Here is a 25,490-nt window from a genome sequence, read left to right as displayed (position 1 = left end):
TTTTAACAAGGCGCACTTATCTACCTACCTACCTATATGGTATATAATATGCATGTAACAGCCCTACGCAGCGAAATGCAAAAACATAAATTTGTCGTGTAGATGTGTATGAAATGACACAATGTGAGTTAGTGTCAGTCAGTGGTCTCGTCAAGAAAATGTAATCAGCAATAATATATATATATTATAATAGTATATTATGCCTACGCGTCGTGTACAATAATAATTCGTCATTATTTTTTTTTATTTTCGTTAATACCTCGCCAATAAGAGTGTTCGACCGCCGTCGAAGCGACGGTTGTAAAACACGGTGACACGTCGACTGCAGAAGATTGACAATATCCACAGGATGACACGTCGCCGTCGTCTCGATGCTGCTATTGCGTAACAATTAACGCTCTGCCTGCTCACAGCACACACGCACGAGAAAATGATTGTATATTATTATTATAATAATATTATAACACGTCGCGTATATAATAATAACATAATGTGATAGTGATTTATAGATTGGTCTATAGTGTGAGATGCGAGGAAAACATAAGTTCTCGTTCTTTTAATGCGTAATATTATCATCGTTGTAATGTGGTTTTTTTATTCTTTCTCTCCGCTGGCTGCGCTATTAACTTGACGGTCGTAAATCAATAATTGTTTTTACGTACATAATATATTGAGATGTGCACGGACGTCATAATATATCCATCATCGCGCGAGACAGAGTCGTATATCAATAATGTATATTATATAATATATTATATTTATAGTCTTATCCGTAATAAGGCCGCACCGGTTTACGCGACTATTCCCATTTCGCGTTGTCGTTGTTTTTAACTCGTTTTAATAATACATCACACACGCATAGTTTCTGTTAATTAATATATTATTATACAATTTATATTATTTTTTCAAAACTCGACTTCATTTTTCACGCTTTGACAACATCTTTGTAATGATACGTATTATACTCGCGAAAACCTATGAATACAAAACTCACGGCGCACACGAAAAAAACAATCTATGCATGAATATTAAAACGAGTGTCGAGACCTGCTCAACTCGTCACGTGCAACTATCGTTTATGGGAACTACGTTTATTGTTCTATAAGGGCATTTCGAAAACGATTCCGCTAAAAGAACTCAATCAATCTATAAAATAATATTATGTCAAAAGCGCAGTGTCGGTGAAAAGTTGTAGATATTTGCTACTTGTCAAGCATACGTTTATATTGCACACTTATGTGTATTAAATTTCTAAAACAACAGCAGCCCTACAATAGAACTGCATTCATAACTATTATAAACGTTTCTAAACTTTTATACGTCGAATGTGTGCTAGGATATTTCAAAACTACGTGTAAAACGATTTTTAAACCCATAAATTTCTTAACAAAAAAAGTCGTCGGATTTATCGAAGTGTTGAAACATTTTGAAATATCTATCACTTTTTAATTAATACGGATTAGCTATCTTCTAGCATGTTATTCAAATTAAAACGCATTTATCTTCTCTTGGCTTCAATTTCTCCAATTTATCATATTATATTAAGCCCCCACACTATAATACCGTCCAACTAATTAACATCCTTAGACCTTAATACTGGTTTAAATATTTGAATATCGAATGCCTTGTACACTATACATCCTTAATTTTAATTATTTAAATTATATATTCATTATACCTATTCGCTGGCGTCACACATCTGAAAATCCAAAATATAAATTTAAAGTCATACAATCGATTTTCATATATATATAATATGTACTATAGACATTATTCTAAAACAAAGTGATCATTTTTTACAGACAATATGTTTTATGGAATTTCTGGTGTTTTCCGTCCAGCCACAGCTGCGATCCCAAAACGTAATACGAAATGTTGTATTATAATAATATGACGTGGTGTACATGTCAGTAAAAAAAAAACAGAGCGATATTTCGTGGATTCGTATGGTCATCTCCATCGCCCACTAGTCACTACACTATATGTTATACAGCATAATATTATTATAATATGTAGTGTAGTGGCAGTCGTATACATTATTATTATTACTATTATGTATCTGTGCGTCGTCACGGATGACGGACCCCGCGGCGGGTGACGAGCCAACCGCGGACGGCCGCCGAACGAATGAATGAATTGGCATTCATCTTCCTAACCGGCCGGAGATAAAATAAAAAACCGTTCACGGACCCGTGACCGAGAGGAAATTGACATTGCGACCATATTATTATTGTACGTAATTGTAATAATATCATCGTCGTCGTTATCGTCGTTGGGCGGACTGCGAGCTGGCGGCGCTGCAATCGCGACCGACGGCTGTGCGAGCAGCCATTTATGCTGCCGTACAACACAATAATATCACATTATTATTATTACTACTGCCATTACCAACGCCATAAAATATCATATGACGATAGAGCTGCTGCGGCGTCAATCGTTTCATTTGAATGCCTTTTTTTCCTCGTCCGGATGTGTCAAACGGACCTTGTAAAATAGACGATATTAATGAATAATAATATACATACGCGAATGCACCGCCGAGTGCAGCATGCTCCATTGACGATGTTAGTGTACAGTGTCACCATTCAATGCATGTTATATTATATAATATATATTATGTATCCAGATCTCGTATGTATTTATGTACTTGCCAACGAACGATTAGTTTTGATATTTCCTCACGTACTTCATCTGCAGCTCACATGCACTATAGGTACTTAAAAATATTTTACTGCAAAACGAATACTCGTGGAGAGCATGTCCCCTACCTCATTTTATACTTTTTACTAAAATTCTGATTTTTGGAACTTTTGAGATTACTAAAAGACCACAATACCTACGCATGTTGTATACGAATCTTTTTTAAAAAAAAAAGCATTACATTTTTCAGGTTTTTGTGTAGCCATTGAAGTTTTCTAAGAAATTATACTTCGTTGTATCTATTATATATACATATATTAATACATTATTACTGATTTCGACATAGCTACTATAAAAGCGTAATAATATGATTGAATTGGTATCTTCTATTTAAATTCGTCTATACGTATTCAAAAATCGCTGTACAGTATACACATGGGATATTTATCGTCCGACTTCAAATGCAGATGTTATAATCACGTAGTCGTTAAATCGCAATTGCAGATGAAATATTATATTCTGTTATTGTAATGCATTGAAAATCATGCGATGAATAAAACAGAGGAAATTCGGATGAACTATATATTATTATGTAACATACATATACCTCTAGCCGATGTGCATACCTGGTAGTAGAGCAAACACTACAAGGCCAGCGGTAAAAATTATATTTTCAAGCACGGGCCTCGTATAATAGCTGCAGCTAAGGAAATCGTTCTTTTTCTCCTATAACTTACAGCCGACTACGTATTACGCATTATTATATAGATTATATTATAGGTTTACGCGCGGCGGACATGGCACGCTGCGATGCCTAGTAACTGATGATTATATATTAGGTATGTACGTTATTCGGGTTTGCCGTATATAATCCGCGAGGTGGTCCAGATATATTATATGTATATCAGGATGAAAAATATACAACACTCGCAGTATTATAACATACTGTATACCATTATCGTTTAACAAGAATCTGCGATTGGCGCTATATCCTATATATTTATACACCCAGAAGTCGCGTAGGTCCACTCGCTACGTATTATAATATTATACACTCGTTCGAATCGAATGCAGTCCAAATATTCAGTATGTATGTATTATATTCGGGTATGTATAATATAATAATACCAATTCCTCTGAATGCCCTGTGGACAAACGCTCGCGCCAGACAGTTTATACGTTTTCTGAAACGAATGTTTCCACTTGTCAGCCGTCATAATAATATATAATACCGTAATTTTTACTATTTGTAAAATTAAAATATATGTGTTTATATAATATTATGTACTTATATATATATGTATAAACGAGATCGTCGAGATCTTGTTCGGCTGCTGTGTGCCTACGTACGAGTGTACGACGGTATATTCCTTCCTATATTTATATATACCATACACACCACCCGACAGTAATTATTACACTGACGTGTGTGTCCCGAAGGCGAGTTCGCGCTAATCCTTGATCCATGCGCCCTAATTACAATATGCGTTTATCCCGAATTCGAAAAAAAAATAATAAAGGCAACAATTATTATAATAAGCCATCAGAGTGTATATTTGCAGACACTGAAGTTTTGACACGAGGCTTAGAAAAAAAACCAGGACGGTTCAAATGCCTCGGGTCTCAACTTAAAAGCAGTAACCGTGTGTTGAATCGACGGCAAAAGGAATCTCAGTGTAATAACGAAACGACTTATTAGAGGTGGTATGTAAATGTGTCTACCTTCATTCGAGCTCAAAAATAAATAAACACAAAATTAAATGCTCGAGGTTTTTTATAAATCCCGCGTGTAGAATGAAATATAAATACAATCATTAAATATTAGTTATTAAAAATATTATTTTGTACTTGAAAAAAAATGATTATCTAGCATTATTTTTAAGTCAACTTTCTGTGTTTAAAAAATATTAAATAAGTATGTGTCTTGTAATATTATTGTTAACATGAATAAGTACTTCAAATAATCAAAACAATATTAGATGATTTAACTATTAACTTCTGTACCTATCATAAAAAATATTGCTATAATAATATTAAGTATTACGAAACTTATACTACGAAAAAAAACAATTAATTTTACATAGTTTAGAATGTACAAGAAAATTTATAAGTTTATAACATTTGAACAAATGAATAGGTAATGAATACATAGGTATAAAATTATAAAATGTTTTTATGTGAGTGTACATCGTAAACTTTTTCAATAAAACTGGGTTTTAAATATAGCATATTAAATCGCACTAAGATATTTTTACATCGATTACTCATACATTCCTGTATTTAAATTTATGTTAAACGCTTTATGCAAAATATATCAAAAATTGGTTTAAAATATATTTGATTCAATCAGATCGAAATGTGTGGTATCTTATAAAACATGTTTTGGAGAAAAATTAGTTTAATTTTAATTTTGACTGTGTATGATTTAAAATTATACGCTTAAGTTTGACGTATTAACGAGACTATTGGAAAACCACCTCAAACAGTCAAACATATAATAATAATATTATATTATACTATAAAATGTAATTCTTTTCGTCGTAGTGTGTTTAAACGATTATTGGGCGACCGGTCGTTCTCGTTTTTAATTAATCGCGTGCATTATACTCCAGTCTGATTTCTAAACCGTTGTTGTCAGTAAGGAATAATCAAGAAGCGATAAATGGTTTGGTTATTTTTTCCCCGAATTTATTACGCTAACACTACGTTATACCGCCGGGGCATAACCGCGTCGTTGGTGGTCGTACGCAATTTGGCTTATAGACGGTGGCAAAATTCAAGCCTTCCATTCAAGATCTAATGTGCAGCAGACGGATAAGATGTAAACCGAACATGACAAACCATCAATACATATAATATATAAGTAAATACGTCATTGTGGAGGGAAAACAAATCGTTTGAAAAAATTACGCTCTCTTCAGCCGCTATCAATAATGCGATACTCTATGGGTACGTTATCGTTTTAAAATATTCGAGGAGTAAGTGGAAAAAAAATCATAAATAAAACGTTGGTATATTATAGATTGGTCGTATATAATATGCATATACCGTATCCCCCGAGACGTCAGGACCTCCCGCCGCTACTCCTGTGTATGTACATATATATAATTTTATAATATTATATCGGCGAGACTGGGCGCCTCGCGGGGTGCATGCCTACCTATGTTTATAATTTCGTATGCAACTGTGCAAGAACATTACGCCGTGTCTGCTGGAGGATCTTTAAACGTTACAGCAGCAGCCCCGTTAATCCATTAGTTTATTATGAAGTAGGTACCGAGGCATTGTATATAGCGCCGGTAGCATTAATGCGTGTTGATTTCAAAACGGTGCGGGTGAGACGTCGGATTTACTTTGGTTTATCATGAAAAAACGTTTGTCATTCCACTTTTTATTCTTGCGGTGTGCACTCGACACCAGACGTATTATGCAAAACAACCAATACTGCAGCTAACTGCACGCCTCAATAGGTAAAGTCGTACTTACTAAATTTTCAATCCACAATCATGCTTATTATATTTATAGACATGCATTTCTATGAAAATGTATTGATTGTATGTAAATATGTAACATAAATGTTTTCTTTTGCGCATCTGCAAGCAATCACAGATATTAGGTATATTGTGGCTGTGTGTAGATACCAGCTATAGCTGGTAACGGTGGTCGTTATACACACACACACACATTAAATATATTATTATGTGACCAACACCGTGTGAGATAAACCCGTTGGTCCAGGTGTCACATGGGTGCCAGTAAGCCTATAACTAATTGCTGAATTCGAGAAGCACGTATATATTTATATATATATGTCCATGAATTACAATCAAGTCGACCATAGTTTTCTACCCTCACCGCCGTTCCTTTTCCCCTTAAATATTATGTAGATCGACTTGAGACCGCCACTTGATTACAAACCGGTTGCTTTGATAGTTTTCTTTTAATAAAGAATATAAAGATAAACACGCGTATATTAGGTACAATAACAATAATATAAATAGTATATGATATGTACGATATAAATCCGTGGTGATTTTTTTCAGTCCCGGTTTACGCGACCGCGTACCGCTGCGCAGAGATACCGTTATGTACAGTCCATTGCTACAGCGGTGTCCAGCCGAATGATTTCTCCAATTTTTGTTTTGTCGTCACGTGTGCGCATCGACCCGGGAAAGCGTAAATTGGTAATAACAATTACGTTTTGTTTATTTTTCTTTCTTGAAAAATCATCGGAGATGCTCTTTTTTCAAAACCGTTGATCCGTCCGTATGTATGCAAATGAGAGCGGTCGAGCTGCTGCCCGTGTGTACCTTCGTATGGCGTGTGGTGTGTGTGTATACGCAAACAGAAAACCTGCGGCGGCGCGTGTGTTTGCCTACTAAAAGCATTCCGTGCCACGGCGGTCCATTAGTAACGGTCAGAAACGTCCGAAGAATCGTATACACTCACGCTCGCGCGTACATGTGTGCATGTGTATATACACTCATTGTATAGGAACCGAAGCCGCACTCATTACTGTAATTAACAAAAATAAAAACCAAAAGAGGAGGCCGACGACGGAGGTCGCGGTGGTGGTCGAGAGAGCAGCAAAATATTAAAAGAAACGTCAATACACAACGATATTCCTCCTCTACCCAGCGATCGTTTCTCGTGATTCGGCTTGCCGATCGGCAGAGTCACCGCCGTCAGAAGCCGACCAGTCATTATTCATATTACATGTATATTATATACCTATATACCTATATTTTATACACTGCATATCAACAGTTGAAGCGACTTCGGGTAAATCGACAGTGTACAGTGTAATAATAATAAAGAAGAAAAGAAGAAGAATGAATAATAAATGATGATGAATTAGAAATAATTGAGAGTGCGCGCTTGTCGTGTAAAGACACATGTTGTTATGAATTTTCCACCACAGCGCAAGACTTGAGAGTTTAAAGTTATCGTTTATAGCCCAATCTGCGACAAGCATGCGAAAACCTTGATGTGCGGAAATAAATCTAAGCTCAAACCGAATTCTGCAGACAAAAATCAATCATTTTTTGTCTGTGTTGTACTTACATAATCGTTCGTTCTTTTTTTTATTCGTGCAGAATTTTTTGAATTATTATAAATCGTAAAATTATTATCTTTTTCGACGAAATATTTCTACACGACAATCAATTATTAATAATTGTCGCAAATTTCATTCAGATCGCAATAAAAACTGTAGTGTAGTATGTTTTCTGTTTAAATTACATACATAAGAATAATACGTTTTACTATTTTTTTTTTTTTTTAATTTGAATCTATGAGTTTGTTGTTATTGTATATAAGAATTTATTTTAAACTATGTTTCTGAGTATTTTTTCTCATTATGTAATTATTTAGTGTGAAAAGTTTTATCGTTATTTATTTATCATTAATTTGGTTAGGTATAGTTTTACTATCTAATCTAAATCAAATAGGTATATAGTTTTAATATTCTCATACCTAAAAAGTAAAAACTACAATATTCTAAGTATTTCCTATGTGCTGATAAAAATGGTATTAATTATTTACAACATAATACATATTATATACCTTAAACAAAATAAATTTATCGATTTGGTTGACGTAAGAATCGTGACGGTTATAAAAATAACATTGGTTTATTATAGGTACCCAGCAAAGTTATATATATATATATATATGTTTATAACAAATATACTTGAATAATATGTAGTAATAAAATGCATATTTCAATTTATAATAATAAGAAATATTATTTTTTTAATTGAATTGATATCCACATTAATTCGCTTTTTTTATTCATCTAAAACTTTTAAATGTACTTTGATTAATAAAATTGTATACATGGGTACCTACATTATTTTGTTAATTAAAATATTCTGTTATAGATATGGTTATTATTCAATGAAATAAAAAATAAATTGAATTCTGAGAAAGTATAGTATGAAAATTCTGATTAACGTATTCATGATTAGTAGTTAGTATACATATTATTAGTCAGTATTTCTCATTTGTACATATTTTAGTGTTTAGAATGTTTAGATAAATATTTATATCAATGGATATTAATAGAATTATTATTTAAATTTTAATTCGTTAAAATTGTTCAAAAAAATTTTTATTACAATTAATTTAGGTTCTAACCTACCGAAATTAAAAATTTAAGAACTTCAATTTTTAATAATAGACAAAAAACGTGAATTTTAAACATCAAAATGGAACTTAATGTTAAATTTAAAATTTTTAACGAATATGAAGTTAAACAATTTTTATATTATCAGTCAAAAATAATTTTACCTAACCTTTCCATTCAGAATGGTTTTAATTTGTACCTTAAACTTAAAGTTCAATTTCTAAGATTAATAATTAATTAATTAAAAAAAAAATTCCTCGGTTTTATTATTTTTTGTACATCATATTATTTACCTGTAATACTTATCAAGTATTATTCTTTATACACTATTTATATAAGGCGTAGTAGAAAATCAAATCAAAATAAAAACAAAACAAAACGAAAAATTCTCGAAACACCATTAGGTAGGTACACATATGTGACGCGTTAGAAAAATATGCTATCGGTTTCATAATCGAAACGACTGTTGGATCTATGTTCAGGAAAATTGTTTATCATCGATAAATACTCGAGAAGTTTACATATCAGTTCTTTGATACTCATTATCAATCGGCGTCGAGGTCGGCGTATGGAACGCAAACTACAATAATTGTTATAAATTATTGCGTCGTGTTTCGTGTGTGTACAGACACAGCCACACGGGTGCTCACAATATTTTACACGCGTGCGAGCGGGCACGAACGCATGCACGCACGCGCACTTAGGACGCACACATAATAATATGACCATATAATAAATCAACACCTCTCGGATACCTATAATAATATCAGCTAATACCTATGTGTGATATAGACTACTTTTTTCTCCGGAACCCATGAATTCGACGTACGCTTATTATTATACTGTTGCATTAGCCGTTATGGGTACACTCGGTCGGTTTATCGTTGTATGAAATTTGCCGAAATCTCTTGATCTTTTGACACTAGGTCGTGATAAAAAAAAAATAAAATAAAAAAACTGTGTTAATTAGTAGCAATAACAATTTAAACGAAGCGTTTCATTGTAATACTAACCGAGACAAAGTTTTGGTTTTTAATTTCATATATTTATAAACCCATTACAGATAAGTTAAACAAATTGGAGAATAAACTTTATTGTTGCTCAGGTACATCGTACGATTGTATAGTTAATACTAATAGGTATATTATACACGTAAAAATACATCTATATTCTATACACGTTATAATATATACGATTCAAATTATTAATTATAGGTATAGTGCATATTATAATAATACAGAGATATACGTATTTACCATTTCATGAGTCTGACCTCTTCTGCCATCGCCCAAAAGTACGTTTTGCGAAAATATTGTTCATATATTATATTTGTGTGTGTATGCCTAACTTTTGATTTATAATTCATATATTGACTAATTTATAAGATTTATAGACTCCATTGAAAACTCTTACCCTCTGCACGTATCCAAGTATCACAGTAGTTGAAGTTCAACGTCTAAAGTCATTCTATCGATAGTCTTGTACATACAGGTGCGTGTAGCATATAAGACTTGAAATATTCCAATAACGCGTTTTTTTTTTTTTTAAGTCGCGTGAGCTGTCACGTCGCACTGTACATATACGCCCACCGCACTTCGTTGTTGTGTTATTCTCATTGTTTGTGAACAAGTGGGTTTTTGGCGAAAACCGTCGTATAAATCATTTCGAAAATCTGCCCGAACACGTGTATGTGTACTTCTATATTATACGCCGTCCGGATGTAAGCGTCAATGTCGCCCGAGGCTTCTGGTCTGCCTGCGTGTGCAAGAAGATCGTTATCGTCGGTCCATTCAGCTGTGCAACGCAGCCAATAATATTATTATATGTGTCCATTTAAATGCGTATAGGACATATAGGTATATATGCGTATATAACAATATGTAAGTATATTACATATTATTATATGTTACTATTAATCAGTATTATGCACACACACGGTTAACCTATTTTAGTTTTCGTAGAATTTTTTCTTCTGTTTTACAAAAACATATTTTTATTCACTGTACAAGTAGGTACATTGGGTACATCGGGTCACGTTAGATTATGCAGAAAACGTTACGTCAATGATCAATATTATATTTATCTTTTAAACACGCACAATTTTCAATAATCTCTCGTATTATTTATTTAATATTCACGCTGCAATATCTTCATCGCATAAAAATGTTATTAAATTTAACTAGTAATGTTAGATATATGTAAATGTACACACGCTATTACTTCAGTAGCTACCACATTTGTGAATTAATTTTGTATGAAAAATTTGAGTATACCTACCATATTATTATCATTTGTCAAAATTCAATTTAAATATTCAAATTTACAAAATATGAGCTTGTAAGTTGTTATTTTATGTATATTGTAATTTTACACCATTCAAGTCGGACGATATTAGGTTATTGCAGATGTTACTATTATAACGATGATAATTGTTGATTACTCGTTTTCATTACTAACATAAATCTATATGAAAATAGTTCTTGGAACTCATCAACAAGTTCAAAGTTATTATCATATTATACATTGTATATGAATAATCCAGTATATTTACACGAGATAGTCGGACGACAAAAATATTATAATTGACTATCTCTGTGTTTTTGCTTGTCATTCCTTCTGACCACGCATGATTGACAGTCGTCCTTGCAGCCGGCAAAGACCGCGATATTCTCCAGATGCGAGTTTCATAATATTCTGTACGTAGGTACCAACAACATAAAATGGACTATTACGGGCGCGCGCCCAAGTGACCTTTGACGTCCGTCCCAGTGGTAATTAACTCAAGTGGATTGCATTCGAAAGAAAAGTAATAGAAACAAACAATTGATTGAAAACATCCGGTTTCCATGATTGCTACAAACGATATTGTCCTCGTATTTGTTAGGAACCCGTAAACTTGCACTACCAATTATTACATACAAGTCTAACCTGTACGTTTTCCACAGTTCCAATGACATTTTCATTTTAAAAAAATTCTAATTCCGTAATATACCTAAATTTGAAATACCTTAAAACATTATAGATACACACGAAGAGTCAGACTTTAAAGGCTCAGTTTTCCCATATCAGTATGGAAGAATTGCCATGACTTGTCCCAAACTATAGAATTAGTATAGATTCTATACTATAGAATATAGATGCTATGTAGGAATATTATAAACCTTATATTGCACAATAAGACCAACAGATATATGATATATTATCATACGTTTACATCGTAAGTACTTACTACTACTACTATTATTATTATTATTATTATTATACGCGATTTAACAGCTGTAACTATAATAACAATGATAATGCCACAATTCTTATTAATAATAATACACGTTTGTCATAACATTTATATCATATATTTTATACCTAAAGTTAGTATTAGAGTATAATATGGTCGGTCATCCAGTGTAAAATGTATAAAGGTACACTGTACAGTGCGTGTACTTATACAAACCTACATACACTTTACTATATATCTATTATATTCTTACACACACACAAACACACACATAATCGCGTTTTGGCGTACCTATAAATATACATATATATTATATATATATTATTATAACACTGCAATTAGTTGCATATTATATATATTCCACTCCTCGACAGTTGATGTTATATTGAACTCTATTCATGACTTCATGAGCTATTATTAAGTGGACGAATTTGTTAAAAGCATTGTGGTTAAATATCGATTAAGAAATTATAATTATAATTATGTTCAAGATATTTAAATAATACCTACTCATCGTCAGATACATTGATAAGTAATAAGTCATAATACCAATATTGTTATCCTGATCTAAATTTTAAATATCTTTATTATAAGCTTTGATAATTTCATACACCTAAGTATGCAATAAAGTATAAATACGACATTAAATATCTCCAATTATGACACTCGAGTTGAATAATAAAAACGGACCTATCTAATCGTCCGTGCAGTACATTTTTCTTTATTTTAAACAATAGTTTCAACATTTTGACAGAACTAGCAAGATTTGTGAAACTATACACTATAATTTATAATATAGGTATTTATAATTTTCAGTTTTTATATTTTGAAAAGTAAAAGAATTTAATAAAACAGACTTTTCATTGTTTCCGAGTTCTTGAGCTGAATATTAAGATTGGATTAGCAGTGAAATAATCCTCCTACTACTCGTACATTATTATAAACAGTATATTCAATGTACGGGAGCTCGTGCATGCAGTTCCGCATTATACATATAATTGAATTCATATTCCTGATAGTTAATTTAAATGTATATACATTATACAACGCTAACGACGCACATTTATTACGATTTGTTAAGTGGTAATACATTCTGATCACTTGTGTCTCATTCGTTTTATATATACGCAACGCGTTGTCGTATTAATCATATAATAAATTAACTTGCAACTTCTTACTCTCTCTATCTCCGAATCATAAGCTATATAGAGAATTTGAGCTAAGGCAAATAAAAATATTACAAAGTTATTATTACAATCATATGTATTATCTCAAGTGGACTATTTGTTTAATTATAGGTGTCGATCATAATGTATTGTACATTTATACAGGTTTCGACCTTTTATCTCTTTTAATCTGAAAAATACTTAATCAATTAATATAACATAGGCATGTTTAAAAATTAAAACAATTTTATCAAAGACAGGTATTTTCTTTATGTATAATTCCCAATAATACAAATAAGTGTTGTACATAATTTATTTTTAAATAATGTTAACACTAATTAACAGTATCTATCTAACTATATAAGTTTAGTTGCATTTCTTTATTTAAAACGTCAGAAGAATTATATTAAAGTTTAATATTGTTATCTGTTCTTTGCTCTCGATTATTTTTATTTAAATTAATTTTATTCATTACTACAAGTTGACATTAAATACTGTTAAACCCTACAATTGTAATTTTAAACAGGTACCTATGTGAATATTGTTAACACAATAAATAAATAAAACAATGTAATTAATATTATAATAAAACCTTAATACACTCGTGTATCAAATAAATATAATGATTAATAGGTGCACATGAGAATATGAAATAAAGTTTAGTGATCAGAGATAAGCATGAATACCTATACATTTTAATTTAAACATCTAAAGAAACGTGTCAAAAACATCAAAGAGAAAACTTCACGGTGGGAATGAACAGTTATTGTTAACAGTAATAAAATAAATAAGACTTCTAGGAATCTATGAAATTACCTGCTTACAGATAAAATAAATTGATATGCAGAATAGTTAAAAGAAGAATAAAGGAAAAAGGATTTAAAAAATAAATTAAATTATGGATGAGAATAATCAATTTATATAATGTATATAAGTATACCTACGACATATTTGTGTATACTTATTTATTATGTTTTAGAGAAATTAGCACGGATGTGGTCATTTGTCGTAACGATCTGTTAAATGATCCATTGTAATACCGTTGTTGTAACTACAAACATATAAATCTAAAAATATGTGATTGCACGTATCGTCGTTGTACTCGAGTAGGTATATTATAATACTTGGGTACGCATGAATATATTAGAATTTCCCAATTAAACGCTTTCAAACACAATAATAGGCATATAATACCGATGTAAATTAAATAATCCATTGATTAAAATTGTGTTTAGTGACAGTTGTTATTACTATTTCACTTTTCCCTTATATTCGATGAGTGTACCTATAACCTACTGTTGTACTACCATACAAATACACACACACATATATATATATAATATCTATATGCATATTATAATAGTCAATACGCTTTCTTTTATCATATTTCATCGCCGTCAGCCGGTCGCGGGCAATGGACATAAAAAAATCATACACTCGTGTACCGCGTATTACAAGTACTTAATATAACGTATTGTTAAATTGTAAGTTTCAACGTGTAGCTGCAGCCAGCCAGCAAGTAATAATATAATCAACTAGGTAACTGAAACACGCGCGTGGTCCATATTGGTACATGGCGGATTTTGACGACGGCGCAATATACTATATTAATATATTATATAATATATATATATTAATTCAGTTTTGAGAATAATCGACTAACCATTATGTGAATTACATAATATTATTCATATACGTTGTACATGTAAAGTTATAAAAACGATCTTAATAATAATAGATACATATACTATTAATATGAAATACTTAATAAGTGTGATGAATCTTATGATGTGACGCAAAAGGACAAAAAACGTAGGTTACAAAATCATCACACACAGCTTTTAAATTAACTTTATTGTTTTGAAAAAAAAAATATTAAACGGAAAGCGTTCCGGGAACAGCGTGTGATTAGCTACCTATTTAAACGGTTTCCGGTCAAATTGTGTATATATATATTTATATATTATATGCATTTCCGTTAAAAAAACAAGGTCGAATTTTTATTTGTTTTATTTTTTATGATGATGATATAAACTCTGATATGAAGACTGATTTGTATTTTAAATCTATAGTAAATTACAAATTACACAGTCAATAACACACTAAAAGGATTTATAAATTTTTTTTGTTTTTTTTTTAACTAGGTGAAATGGTTTGAGAAACGTTATGAAACACAATAAGAATTTTAAGTTACATATTAAATTCAATATAACGGCAAGGGTTCAAGGGAAACGTGTGATTAATTTTTATGACAACCAAAATATTTAAAACAACGTTGTCTGTTAATAATAACACATAAATATATTCTGCAGAAACACGTGTATATTAATCATACACTAATTAAGAACAAGACCACTATTATAATATAATACCATTAAATATAAATACTGCCTTTCTCTTGAACACTAAAACATATAGGTATCTATATAAATGTTATAACTAAGGCGATTGTAAATTTAAATATTTATCAATTTTACTTTTTCGATAGATAATAATATATGTATTAAGTATTTTAAAATATGTAGGTATACGTAAATTATGCAAGCACTTACCCGCTTCTCCTCTGCCTTCGCTTCCAGTTTGTCGCATCCATAGAGTAACGTGTTTAGAAACTGCGAACATATAAATTGTAACAAAAATTAATCATGCGTATATAGACGATGTAATATATTATATACATTTCTCACGTCTAAAATGTATAACATGATCCAGAAGTTGTTACTATAAAATGTATGTATGTATATATGTATTATGTATATTGGAAAGAAGAATGCGCAGGGAAGCTGTGTTCTCATGTGTGACCGACTTCCTAATAAAGTGGATAATAGAAAATGAAATCGTGTATAAATGTCCATAACTAGAAATATGGTCTATTCGCTATATAATCTCCGTTCACCATCAAAGTTATTGCTTCATATTCTCTAACTCTGCAGCTTGTATTGTTACCCTGTTCACGACATAAGAGTGAAAGGTTCATCAAACTTTCAAATATTTTTAGTCAGTCCGAACGTTTTTATAAAAACGATCAATTTAGAGCCAAATCAAACCGCTTATAATATAGTAGACCGATTATCTAATGCTACAAATACGGGGAATTGGTTATAAAATCTCGATGTATAAAACACTAAAATAATATACTATTACAACTAAGTTTAAAATGTATCGATATTGTTCAGATAATATGATATATTATATTATGTAAAATATCTAATTGACGATGCAATGCTGTAGGTATATCAATATTATGAACAGCGGGAGCAATCAAAACTAAAAACAATTATATATATATATATTATATACCTACATATTATATAACAGTGTACATCACTCAAATAATATAATTGTGGATAATAATAATAAGTTTAAATTTTTATACAAACGTATGTTACACTCAATACAGGTATAGTTGATAAATGGAAAATAAATAGTTAATATTATTTTAAGCAATTTCAAGCCATCAGATGTTAATAGATGTTTCATTTTTTATTGGATAGGTAGATTTTTACCAAAGAAATCTGCGTGGGTGAATATCAGTGCGTAGGTTATAAATTTTCGAACGTCCACTACTATTATACATACATGGCCATAACACATATAATATGATATTCCAGTGGTAAATATTTTAATACACGGCATCTCATATCCATGTATCTGTATATATATATATAACGTATTTTTTAATTAATTAATAGATTTTTACCCATAGCACTCGGTCAAGGACTAAAATGAGAAGAAAAAACTGTCACGAGATTTAGCAATATTTATAGGTACACATATTTAATTGATATCGAGATATTGACAGTTCAATATTGCATTTGTATGGTTTTTGCCGGTTACACGCTTTCTTAAAATATATCCTATGGTGTCTCTGTGATAATTATGCAACATGAATAAAATTATATATTCCCAAGATAAGTGAACATCTTACACCGTGATTTGAACTTAATAAAAAAAAAAAAAAACACCACAATATACATTATAGGAATGAAATAATTACGACTTGAAACGTTTTCCACCGATTAATTCCTGTACATAATATTCAATATGTATGTTTAATTATACCTATATCATCGTATTTGTATGGCATAGACATGAGTGTAATAAATTGTAAGATTTGTATACGGTATTAGTCATCGGTTTGCACATATAGGTATGATATATTATATAATTTATTTACATTAAAATGCACTGCCGCATTAAACCGATTATCAGAAACGATACATTTTCCGCCACGGAGAAGTGTGGTAGCAAATAAGTATCTATATTTAAAAACAATATTTAAATGTCTGAGCGAGATCGGAGCCCAGAGGTAAAAAAAAATAAATTTATAATTTTTTATTTGCGGAGCTATTCCCGAACCACCGGTGCACGTAAACTCCAACCTTCATATTTCGGAATTTGAAGTAAACAAATTTATTGTTGTTATTCTTACAGTTATAACTACGCTGTATAATACCTACATGTCATCAGATAAAAATTTTTTTTCAATTAATCGTATTTTCTACGACGTGTTGTATACCTATACCTGCAATGATCACTCCACACAGATACACGTAATATTATTATACATCACATATAATGAGTATCTCGCGTACCTACAGCTCTGCACCATACGTTTAAACGCTCATCACACCGCGTAGACGCGCGACGGGAAGCGCCCGGAAGCCCGAGAGTAGGTATGCGCGCGTACGGATATAATAATATAATATCATATGTATATACGTTATTTAGGTGTATAATTACAGTAATTTGCTTATTGAAAACAATAAATTGCCGCGGAAAGGTGGGATAGTTTTTCTCGTCGGGCCTATTAACAGGTATACTATACACATATGTATATTATATTTATATATACACACCATATAGGTGTATTATATAGCCTATATATAGTATATATATATTGCTAACACGAGCTTGTTTTTACGCCTCCCGGACTGTGTACAAAATCTTGTACATAATACTATTACACACACGTATATAATATGATGTATAGCAACATCGCGGCAGCGGCGGCTAGTCGGTTCCTGTATATATAATAATATAATATACACTGCTGTGCAGACGATAAAACCTGATCCGATCGATTACCGCCGATAATATACGCCGCCGAGTACCGACACGTATATAATATTTTTTTTTTTTTTATTATTATTGTTACGAGTTTTGTATTTTAATTACTATTATTTTATTGTCCGACCAGTGGTGACTAAATTTTGTCTACGTTTACGTGTGCCCGTGATCGACACGACTTATAATATTATGTATTGTATATTAATATATACATACCATTACTAAACATTCATATATAATAGTATAATGATATCAGGTATATTTAACAGACACTCCGTGCAATATTATTTAAGACCCGCATGATATACAACTCCATAACGCTATAAGTATATAGGTAACTCAGTATAATAAGGTAATATAATTTTTTGATACTATACGTCAACCTACTATACGATATGATAATGACCCGGCAAGTATGTATAACATATTTTATTTATAGTTTTTTTTTTCACGCTTTTTTTAAATGTCTATACATGAAACTAATGAGTGTGCACAGATTTTTGAATGAATTTTTAATATACGATTTAACCCCACGCAAATTAATTGTTGTTTTTTTTTTTAATCATTACAAATATGGAATATTATAATAAAGTAATACTTCAAAATAATGTGTATTGTGTTAATAGGCTATACGAACATTATAAAATAATTATTTTATTATTCAATTTTAAGGGAACCTACCTATCTGTTTTAAAAGTTTAAGTTTTAAAACGTATTTCAAGTATAATTATATACAAATATTATAATATTTATTATATTATTAAATAAGATGAAGCAAAGCATTAAACATTTTCATTATACCTTAATACGTCCCTATTTATAATATTTTCATTTTTCCATCGCAAAGACTACTTTGTTTGCATAACCTAGATAGGTATAGATAGTAGGTACATTATACGTGTATACTGTATAATATATATTATATCGAAAATATATTATACAGAAATAAGGAATTTAAGAATATGTTTTGCAAAGGTACAACTTTCAATGGATTGAAATGTAAATACAACACTAATTGTAACTAAAAATAAAAATGCATTTAGAATGATTATCCTTTTTTTAATTATAGTTGTATAATATATAGCTGTATCATATTTTATAGTTTATACTTTTAAAAAATTGTATTTAACTTTAATTACTTAAAATATTAATAAAAACATGTTTAGACTTGAAAATAGGTACACTCTGCTATAGTATATATTTTAATGTTATAAACAGTTATGCAAAAAAAATATTTTTTAGACGATTGTATAAAATTGAATAAAAAGGAATGCCTACACAAAAAAAAATCGTGTGAGCTGTGAATAGTAAATTAGTTTGGTACAATATTTTTCATTACTTTCAAAATATTGGATACAATTTTGATAAGTGTTAGTAAAATTCTTTTATTTTTTTTAGCATTGTATAATTTTAAAATAAATTCGTTATAATTTATATGTATGGCTACAAAATCAAAATATTCAAAAGAAAAAACATGCCAATATAAACGCATAAAATGCAATGTTTTGCTGTATGAATACATAATAAGACAGAAACTCATATACACTATACAATAAATAACAGCTATTATTATTTTTATTTTTTATATAAATTAAAGTAATGTCATAAGGTTCAAATATTTTGTTTATATTATGTGATTTGAATATTAGTAATCAATTTAAGTTACTTTATTTTAATGAAACGATTTAAGATATCATCACGTACTTCAATAAATATCTAAACTTAGAACTTCATCAGCTTTAACTATATAGGTATGATAATATTATACATTTGTGTTTAATTATTTTTGCGGATATTATTTCCAATAAAACTACAAAATACCAAATACTTGGCAAATACTAAAAAACCGGTAGGTTACATGAACATTTCAGAGCTAAAATTATTATACTATTAAATAAATAAAATATCATTAAGTGTAGTGTAAATATATTATGTATATTAAGGACTATGATGGTACATCATTGTATACATTATATTTAAATTGAAACTATAAACAATAATTGTTACCCTATCAGTTAATTTAACTAATATAATATACCAATAAGATATTATGTTTCATAAAATATATAGGTACCAATCTTTTATTAAACAAAAGAAATATATGTTTTTCAAGGAATCTGTACCAAAATATATAATATATATACATTTATAAAATTAGTTTTTTTAAAAAAACAATAAATGTTTAATATTTTAAACTAAAATAGTTTTAATTTTCAATTTATATGGATGTTATAATATGTACCTACCTATTTTTGATTAAATACGAGTACAATTTAAAAGGTATCTAATATAAAACTGTTAAACATTTTTTTTTTTTTAGAAAATCCTCAACATCTGACAAACTTATTAAATTCCAGTTTAATGTTAACATAACCAATTATCCATTTATAGGTATCAGGTGTAAGTAGGTATTTGTATAGTGTAGGTACCTACATCATGAAAACGTGACCAAAAGAATGTGTTTCGCAAAATGGAAATTTTACCAGAACTAGTACCTATATACCGATAGTATAGCAACTACTATCAATATTATTGACATCACGAAGTACGGGTATTATGTAAACAATTTAAACATATTGTAGGTATATCGGTACCTACCCGTACTACCTACATTGCATTTATTCTTTGGAAAAAGGTAGAAAAACTCTAAAGCAACAATTAATAACTTAAAGAAAAAGTACGTAATATACCTATGATTAAATGTAATATACTAATGATCAACATCGTCTTAAACAGTACCTATAACACAAGTTGATAATATAATATATGTAGCCATGTAGGTATCGGTACGTCATTTATTTGCGCGCTATACCGGTTGATATACCAGCGAAATAGATAAATCAAACGGAAACACGCTGGTTTTAACGATCTACTACAATATATACACAGCATATCTTGGTGTAAATCTAAAATATAAAATCGCGATTCGTCTAGTGGGAAATTGTTTGTAAAACATCACCCAACAGTAGCGTATATATATACATTATAATAGTCGAGTTGTGTAATATAGGTAATGTATATAATAATATATAGGCAGAAATAATAGGTTACTGCAGCAATATAATATTCGCCGTGCGCTCGTGACTTACCTGCATTTGCCAATTAAAGTCCAACTGTTCGTTCGCCCAATTATTGCCGTTACAAGAGTCGGGAACGATTTGATCTCGGGGCGAACAATTCACCGAGGACAATTCCATGCTACGGACGCAACGACGGAATCCAAAGCGTCTAGCATGTAGACTGTACCTTTAAACGTATCGTAGGCGTCGAAAAAATTTGATAACGAATTATTTTTTCTTTTGTTTTCGAAAACGAACGAACCGATAGAAAAGTGTGTACGAGCAAACAGATACGCGAGACAAAAGCAAAAAAACCGAATATATAATATAAAAAAAATAAAAACAACGTGTAAACAATAGAATTAAACTGCACAGTATCGCGGAAAACGCACGAAAAACCCGCGGAAAATAATAATAATAACAATATTATTTGGTCGTTTCCTTGTAATAATAATATTATTATACTTATATTAATCGTTTACCGGCGGACAGGTCGCGCGGTGTAGTTCGTATGCCGCGACGGTGGTTTTCGAACTGGTTGCGGCGGCCCCCGTGAACCGGACCGGCGGCGGCCAAAGACGACGTTGTGGGGCATCATGAATGAAATGGGCGTGGCCCCGGCGTATCGGCACACCAGTGGGACAACGCGAACCCCTCCTCTACACTGTTTACTGTTTGTAAGGTCCGTAATTGATTTGTAATAAAAAACGAAAATCGTTTACGCGGTATAATAATATTACAATAAATAATATAATAATATATAATACCAGATACCGCGGGGCTACCTGTTGTTTTTCCCGACGCGCATTGCACTGCAACCGCAATGCAGTTATTGCAATATCGATCCACCCGTGATTTACTGTAGCAGTTAATTACGCGGGAAATGTCGTACATAGACAGCATATATCAGTACATCACAGTAGCGAATGCTAATTCCAAAGTATGAGCATGCTTAAAATGTGTTATAGTTTCTTTAGTTTAGAATTAATAAATAGTTTACAAATTTTTATTTATTATTATAAATAAATAAAAAATAATAAAACTTTATACGCACTCGTATACGTGAATTATATAAATCATTGAAGAAGCAAAACACGATAAGCATTGGATGGTTAATATACCGCGGCTGCTAGTGTGAAGGATAATCTTGCAGGAATAAATGTTACGATCAAGGCATAGGCGCAAATTGGGTGTGAATCTAAAGGGGGCTGGAATAATTAACGGTACACAGATCCGTGGGAGGTTTTGCCCCACACCTCCCTAATACTATAATAAATCCCATTGCAATTATTTTAAATTTTTATAGGTAATTAATATAAGAAAATAAAAATAAATATTTAAAAGTATTTATAAAATAAATTACATAATAATATGTAATCATTAATGTTAAACAAGATTTAATTTTCTGTTTGATAATGCGAATTTTTGCAGTATAATTTCCCCACCTATTTTGTTGGTAAGTTTTCTCTCAATGCTAAGAGTAGGTAACTTGATAAATCTTTTTTGACCCATACTGGTGCGTAACCAATTTTTCTAATCTACCCATGGCTGAGAAGAAGTGTTCACACGTTGAAGAAGAAATTGGAATTGTCATTCCCGCTTGAACTAATTTATAGACATTATTAAAAACGAATTTAGATTATATTACAGATTTTTCAAGTCTTCAAATTCAAAGTTGGCTGGTAGACTGTTCTTTAACACTAGCGTTTCTGCTGATAAACTAGGTGTTGATTTTTTCAAAATATCCTGATATATCACACATGAACAGATGAATATACCTAATAATATTTCAAAAGATACGACGATGTAATAATTATTAAAAGTTAGTTAAGTAAGTTATTTATATCAAATGCATACTTTATAAATGTTTATAAAACACAAACTATTATATTCATCCAAGTTAAAAAAAAGTTCACCGATTTTTCCAGCTCTGATATTTCTTCCGAAAAAAGTTTTTTTAAATGTATAATATTATTCCATCAATTATTAAACATTAAAGTATTAAACATAGGTATAATTTTGTAACTAACTGCGAACCATAAGATAAAATAATATGATTTTCTATAATATATAATTGTTGTTTATTGTTTAATGTTTAGACCAAAAATGAAACGTGTATTCGACGTATATAAGTGTATAACGTCTATTTGAAATGGAAAAAAAAATTCCATTCCAAAAAATCACAATAATTATCAAATGACAGTTTGATTCTTCTTGTACTTAACTTGCTCCTGTAACAAAAGGCTGTACTTCCCATTGACTTATTAAGTTATTTTAGTTTATTCATAGCTAATGAAGCAAAATGTGGCCATGGGAAATCCTCTTGAGGAGGCCATTTAGGTAGGTTTTGATACAGAATCATTTTCTCCAACTTCCATCTCAACATCCGTGGAAAATTCTTCATTTTTTCTTATTAAAAGTAGTATGACAAAATTAATTATATATACGTGTATATAATATTATATGAACAATATTAAAAGTTAAACAGTTCAACACTTTTAAATTACCAGATCGTTCACTCATTTTTTTTGCCAACAAAATGCACAAGAAGTTTTCACATGTCTTCTGTTTGACTTGAGTCTTGAATAAATGATTTTTAGAATACATTTGACCATAAATTAACATTTTTTTAAAGAATAATTTAATCATTAGGTATTATATTATTTCACAAAGCATAAAATAAAATTATAGATATCTTACTTTAAAAGTATAGCTGTATAATTCATAACATTTTCATCGGGATACTCTTGTAATTAAATTGGTACATCACTAATTCAAAAAATACCATCAATAGGCTTTTGGGATATACTAAACAATGCATATTCTAGCTGTTGCCGCGTTCGGCCGTCAATTTTAAGTATAATAGTAATAATAGAAGGTGCCTTCACGGCTGTGAGTAGGCAATAGTACTCACTGCACTACTTACACAATAATTAAAATAAAATAGTAGAGAATTATATGGAAATAATAACAATAGTTTTTAATACATGGTAAATGACTTTATGAATGCCTATGCCAGTCAAATATAACAAAATAATAATAATTATAATATAAAATAACAATCTATAATACAATTATTTTGCAATTGTTCATACACATGGAAACCTTCTTCTGTGAATACTCCACTAAGGGGATCATCGACTTAGAAATCATTAAGAATAGTTTTTTTATAGTCAAATCTAAAGTATTTTCAGCAAAACGTACCAAGCAACGAGTCGATAAAAAAAAGCAGCCTTGGTACCGTAGGTAACTATGCACGAGAATCACCAAGAGCGCTTGAGTCACGACACATAGGTATAACTTGATAATAAACCAACCATCAGTGATTCGGCTTCAAGTGGATTGAAAATGCTCCTCTGCTTTGATTTCATCGGAATTCTTGAGCGTGGATTTACTAACAAAAAAAGACAACGCAGAATTGTTTGCTTACCCAAACTTTTCGAAAAACGGTAATACGATAAGCCTATAGGCCCACCGAAATATCCGTGGCCAAACATATCCATTGCATTGAAGTCATGATTAATAAATAAATATTAATGTTTATTAACGACAATAAATTATTCTCAGGAAAAATTCCAATACAGTGATTATTTTTAGCAATCGGTTGTTACAATGTTATTATTATGTACATAGTTATACATGTAAATACTTACATAATTGCGTATGACAGTAATCGAGATTAAATATGAGTGACAGTGAAAGAAACAGTGAAAGTAAAAATGAAAATTCACAGCATCTGAAAAAGAAAACCAAATTTAACGATGGATATTTTGACGATCAAACAAACAAACAGGCATTCTCCGGGTATACTCAAAGTTTAGCATTCGAAACACAACACAGTCATACAAGTCAGAGGTTAGTCTTACAATACCGATCGACTTTGATCATAACTTCTGACCGTCTCGTGACGGACTTGGTTTTTTTACGAAATGACTTCCTACGGATATCTAACATTCTAACGTACCCTAACCTACGGTAAGGTAACACTTAAATTATTTTACCACACTGAACACATGTTTGACGAATTTAAATTTATCAAGCAACAACATAATAATATAATATATTGTGCTTTGAATGCAATATTTAGACTGTGGGTGCTGATTTGAAGCCTGTGGATGCTAAGCTGCATCTCCTAGCACCCCTAGTGCGCCTATGGATTAAGGTGCCTATACGCAAATAAGTATAACAGAAAT

General features: G+C 30.7%; 1 protein-coding gene across 1 annotated transcript in view; it reads right to left on the bottom strand.

Moving 5' to 3' along the window:
• Positions 1–21,840, bottom strand: part of LOC114132310 (Kruppel-like factor 1) — an 85,131-nt gene extending 63,291 nt beyond the window's left edge. The window contains exons 1-2 of the mRNA XM_027997766.2: positions 21,328–21,840; positions 15,721–15,780 (exon numbers count right to left, since the gene is read on the bottom strand). Of these exons, the coding sequence (XP_027853567.1) occupies positions 15,721–15,780; positions 21,328–21,435 (168 nt within the window). The 5' untranslated portion in view covers positions 21,436–21,840. The remainder of the gene's footprint in view (positions 1–15,720; positions 15,781–21,327) is intronic.
• Positions 21,841–25,490: the final 3,650 nt, after the last annotated feature.

Source organism: Aphis gossypii, chromosome 1 (genome assembly GCF_020184175.1).
Source record: "Aphis gossypii isolate Hap1 chromosome 1, ASM2018417v2, whole genome shotgun sequence".
In the NCBI taxonomy this organism is placed as follows: domain Eukaryota; kingdom Metazoa; phylum Arthropoda; class Insecta; order Hemiptera; family Aphididae; genus Aphis; species Aphis gossypii.
Note: the sequence above shows the minus strand (reverse complement) of the source record. Positions and strands in the feature narration are given on the sequence as shown.